Source organism: Aedes albopictus, unplaced genomic scaffold (assembly GCF_035046485.1).
Source record: "Aedes albopictus strain Foshan unplaced genomic scaffold, AalbF5 HiC_scaffold_720, whole genome shotgun sequence".
NCBI classification, from domain to species: domain Eukaryota; kingdom Metazoa; phylum Arthropoda; class Insecta; order Diptera; family Culicidae; genus Aedes; species Aedes albopictus.
Window position 1 is genome coordinate 19,626 of NW_026917555.1, and position 5,375 is coordinate 25,000.

The following is a 5,375-nucleotide window of genomic DNA, read 5'->3' on the forward strand; positions in this document are numbered from 1 at the left end:
CTGACCTGCATCATTCCGGGTTTGCCTACATTCGTGTTTCTCTCATCGCACTCTACACACCTAGCCCGCCATATCTCTTGGACCCCTGCTTGTTCTTAGAATAGGACATTTGGTTTACCACTGATTTAAACATGTTATTGATTTTCAATTGATGTTTCAACTTATTCACTTTTTTCTCTTTCCTATGAAAGCTTTCCTTTGCATAAAAAAAGTCACAAACATCAACAAAACAAAGCACGGAAAAATGTTAAACTGAATAAATCTGGTGTTCGATTTGAATAGGTCGAATCTGCATATGAATCACAGCAAACATACGACCTATTCAAATCGAACACCAGAAATAATTAAAAATTCACGGAAAAATAATGTTTCGGAAAAGTGAATGGTTCAAACTAGAGTGACTGGAAGTGAGAGTGGCGTCAGTGTCAAAATTGGAACAGCAATCATCTGTCAAATCCATACAAATTCCCGTTCCAAACGAGCAGGAGACCTGTCAAAATTGGAACATGACGCCACTCTCCCTTCCAGTCACTCTAGTTCAAACGTAAGAAAAACCGTATAATATATTGTTACTGTTCCGTCGGAGGAACAGCTTAGGACCGGTAGCTCGATGGGAAGGAGGGGAACTTAGCCTTCGGGAAGGCTGTGGCTTCCACTGGGGAGGAAAAGGCGGTTTCACACTAAAAACTACTTAACTTTATTTCACGTCTGTACAGGTCGGTGTTTGAATGAAGACTGTTTTCTCTGCACTGCGCACGCAATCTTTCAAGGAGAAGGAGGTAGAAAAAACTGCATGCGCTGCGCTATGGCAATGGTGGAAACTTCCATTTACATAGGCGGTGGTGCGATTGTTCGGGCGTCGTCGGCTACTGGCACATAAGGACATGCCGTTTATGCGTGGTCGGTCGGCTGATCCTTGCGTACATGCTTGTTCACGTTGTCGGGTTGTCGCTCGGTTGGTTGGAGGGGCAAACAGACGATGTGGTGTGTGTGAGGGTAAATTGGGTGATTGTTAGTTGGGGCTGGAGCCGTAAATTACTCGCGGCGACTCGAGGTTAGTTTTGGTTAGGATATGGTCAAAATCTAAAAGCTACTTCGCGTTGGGAGCGAACATACTCCCCGGCCGGAAAAGGTGGAAATTGCTAGGATGGCTAGATCAGGGAGGCAACTTATCTTAGGAGGACTAACAATCAGGACACTTTCAAAAACATGGCTAAATGATATCTTCAGAGGGACGACAAGGAACTTGCAAATGGTCTTTTAGGGGGATTCATCATACATTAGGTTTCGTAGGACAGGTAACATAGGAAAACTCTGGCAACTTCTTAGGTGGACTTTCAGGACAAACTATCTTTGTAGGTTTAGGGCATAACTGTCTTGAGGTAGGGAGGAAATTCAAGGCGTGGGAAATCTTTCTGTTAACTTTTGGAAGAAACTAGGAGGGCTATCAATGACAAATTCATGGTTCATGTTGGGAATTCAAATTCTACGAGAGTGGACTGTATATTGGATTCTTGGCTATCTTGGTAGGATTTGGAGCTTAGGGTACATGAACTTATTCAAGGATAGGCAATCTGACTTGTTTTGGCAAAGGTACTTAAAGAAAGGCATTAGATTCAAATAGGTAATTTAGGATTCTTTGATTTAGGATTGGAGGTTGGGTTTACTTTGCACACAGAGGAGCGCATCATAGCACGTTGGAAGGCAAAATTCAGTCAGGTGGAATTTCTAAAAGAAGCATATCAATGTTCAACGGCAATTTAGGAAAGGTACTTGGATTCTTAGCAGGGTCTTCATCTTCAGAGGAACGAAATCACAAGGCAATCAGGTTTCGGTTTATGGTTTGGATTCTAGGTGATATTAGGAGGTTCAAGGGACAAAAACTTCACAGGGAACTATTTCATGGGATGGAATTTCATTCTGGGCTAGGCAAGGACAATCAACGACAATAAGGGCATAAACTTAACAAAGGTACGGAATGGCAACTCAACGACGGTAGGGACAGGGAACTTGGTTAATTTGTTAGGAGTTCCAACGGAGGACTAGGGAAACCACATGAAGCCAGGATAAGGAATTCACACACCACAGATCGATTGCTTGCTCACCTGTGGCGTCTGGCTCGTCCTTCGGGTCGTTCGGTGGACGCGTTCGGGACACGCGCTCTGAGATGGGTTCGCTGGGTCGGGATCGCTTGGATGGTCCATCGGGCGGCTTCCTCGGCCTTGTGTCGGAATGGAGCTGCTTGCATTCACCAGTCGGGCTGACCGGCGGCGGATCTAGTGGTGGATGGTTCACCGTCGAGAACACCACGATCCACTTCTTCTTTTCGGGAGGTTCTCTCACTACCGGATGGGTTCCGGCTATCTTCGGGCTTGGGACTCGTTCTTCCTTGCTCTGGATTCGCTTGAATGCCGGAAGGGTTCCAGCTGTCGTTGGAGGTAGCTTCTTGGTTGGATACATCTCGATCTTCGGAATAGGCTTCGCAATTCGTTGGATGCCGGCTGACATCACAGAAAGGAGCACCGGAGGGTTCACTGTAGGAGTGCCGGTTGACATTAGGCTTGACTCGGACACCGGACAGGTACCGGCGGGCATCGGGAAGAGCATATTCACTGGACGGTTTCCAGCAAACATCGAAGACGGCTTGGCTACCAGACGGAGACCGGCTGGCATTACGAAGGGCTTGGCTGCCGGACTAGTTCCGGCGAACAACACGGTCGGCTTCACCACTAGACTTGTTCCAGTGGACTTCGGAAACGGCTTGGGCTTGATCATCGGACTGGTGCCGACGAGCTTCAGGAACGTCTTGGCCATCGGGCAGGTACCGACGGACTTCCAGGACAGATTGACCACCGAACAGGTACCGATGGCTATCATGATGGATTTCGTCACCGGACGGGCACCGGCGGACGTCAGAACTCGCTTTCGCACTGGACTGGTACCAGTGTGTTTAGGAAGTGGCTTGAACACCGGACAGGAACCGGTGGACATCTGGACGGACTTGACCATCGGACGGACACCGATGGGCATCAACTTCGGTTTGGTTGCCGGACACGAACCGGCGGGCTTGAGAGCGGAATTGTCTACTGGACTGCTTCCAGCGGACATCGGATTCGGTTTGAGCGTCGGACGGGAACCGACGGACATCAGAGCGCAATTGCCCACCGGACTGGTTCCAATGGACATCGGAATCGGCGTGGCTACCGGAGGAGGACCGGCAAACATCGTGGGCGTCTTGGCCGCCGAACGGGTATCGACGGTTGGCTTGACTACCGGGCTGGGACCGATAGACGGTGGGCGCAGGATCAGCTTGTCCACTGGACTGGCACCAGCGGACATCAGGAGTGGATTGTCTACCGGACGGGAACCGGAAGACATCTGGGAGGACTTGACCACCGGACGGGAACCGATGGGCACCAGGTTGGCTTTAACCACCGGTCGGGAACCGGCAGGCATCTCGTGCGATTTGAGCACCGGACGGGAACCGGCAGACATCTTGGACTTCTTGACCGTCGAACGGGTATCGACGGTTGGATTGACTACCGGACTGGTACCGATAGACGATAGAGGCAGGATAGGCTTGCCCACTGGACTGGCACCAGCGGACAACAGGAGGGGCTCGCTCACCGGACAGGAACCGGCAGGCATCTCGTTGGACTTGACCATCGGACGGGCACCGATGGACATCTTGGACTTCTTGACCGCCGAACGGGTATCGACGGTTGAATTGACTACCGGACTGGTACCGATAGACAATGGACGCAGGATAGGCTTGCCCACTGGACTGGCACCAGCGGACATCAGGCGGGGCTCGCTCACCGGACAGGAACCGGCAGGTATCTCGTTGGACTTGACCATCGGACGGGCACCGATGGGCATCTTGGTTGGTTTGACCGTCGGACTGGAACCGACGAACATCATGGCGGAGTTAATCACCGGATGAGTACCGGTAGAATTCTTGGTCGTCTTGGCCGCCGAACGGGTATCGACGGGCATCAGGGCGGAATCGACCACCGGACTGGCTCCGGTAGATCTTAGGATCGGATTGGTTGCCGAATGGGATTCGGTCGCACGCTGGAACTGCTGGGGTACCGGATGGGAACCGGTCGTAGACGCGAACTGCGGGGTTACCGAACGGGATTCGGTCACGAACTGCAGCTTCTGGGATACCGGATAGGAACCGGTCGTAGTCTGGAATGGTTGGAATGCCGGAAGGGATCCGGCCTTAGACTGGAGCGACGGGGGTACCGAACGGGATTCGGTCACGGGCTGCAACTGTTGGGGTACCGGAAGGAGACCGGTCGGACTCTGCTGCTGCTGGTATGCCGGTAGGGAACCGACCTTGCACTGGGGCGTCTGTGGTACCGGAAAGGGTCCGGTCGAAAACTGGCACAACGGAGGCACTCTGGCTGGCCTCGGGTTCCACTTGGGTTTGGGATGGAATCCTGGTGGCGGTCGGAACGGCTTCAGCACCGGATGGAATCCGGTAGGAATCGTTGACAGCTTCGGATGAACTCTACTCGGGTCGAATGGAGTTGGGAACGGGTTCGCCACCGGGTTGGTTCCAGAGGGCGCTTTGCTTGACATCGGTGTCTTGGGATCTTCGGATGGAATGTCGACAAACTTGGCTGGCTCGTAGCCGACAAGGAAGTCCTCCTGGCTCGTCGAAGGATTCTCGAAGGCAACGGTTGTCACGTTTTCTACACGCTTGACTGCTTCTTCGGCCGGCGGGGCTGCCGACTCAGGAATAGTGACCTCGGCAAAATCACTCTCGGGTTGGACCTTGGCTGGTCCACGCAAAGGAATCTTCTTCTTGGAATCCTCGCCGCGTCGCGGCTTCTCGGTCTGGATTGGATTGGAAACACTCGTACTCACCTCTTTCTCTTTCGGCAATGACGAGCGTGGCCTCTCCACCACGGCAGGAATCGGAACCGGTTGTTCCGTCGTTTGGCTCGGTGACTGGCTTCTTCGGGTAGGAGGGCTGAGCCAGCGTGTAGTGGTCGTAGCAAAGTAGCTGGATGACGACCTTCGCTTGTGGAAACCTTTGTAACTGGTGGTCGGGCAGGAAATCAACAAAGTTTCCACCAGAACGCAGGCCTCGGTGTGGATATCTTCGAATCGCCAGAACTCCTCATCTAGCTCATCGAATCTGTCGTTTGGGAGTGCTGACAAAAGTTCACCATACACTCTCTGGTATTCTTGATAGTGGCACTGGAGTTCACTTTCATAGGCCTTTACTCGTAACAAACTCGGTTCGATGGCACTATCTTCTTTTCGAATTCGTTCTAGGAGTTTCTTCACCTTTGCCTCAACGTGGCTACGTTGGGCGAATAGACTTTTCACTTCGCCCATTCTGGGTTTGGGAACCACTACTG

At 52.0% G+C, this 5,375-nt stretch overlaps 1 protein-coding gene across 1 annotated transcript; it reads right to left on the bottom strand.

Moving 5' to 3' along the window:
- Window positions 1–593: 593 nt before the first annotated feature.
- On the bottom strand, window positions 594–5,352 carry LOC134284760 (uncharacterized). The gene is made up of 2 exons (XM_062844007.1): window positions 2,106–5,352; window positions 594–655 (listed from the first exon to the last, which is right to left on the bottom strand). The coding sequence occupies exons 1-2, from the start codon at window positions 5,350–5,352 to the stop codon at window positions 594–596; spliced, it is 3,309 nt and encodes a 1,102-aa protein (XP_062699991.1).
- Between the last annotated feature and the right edge of the window lie 23 nt (window positions 5,353–5,375).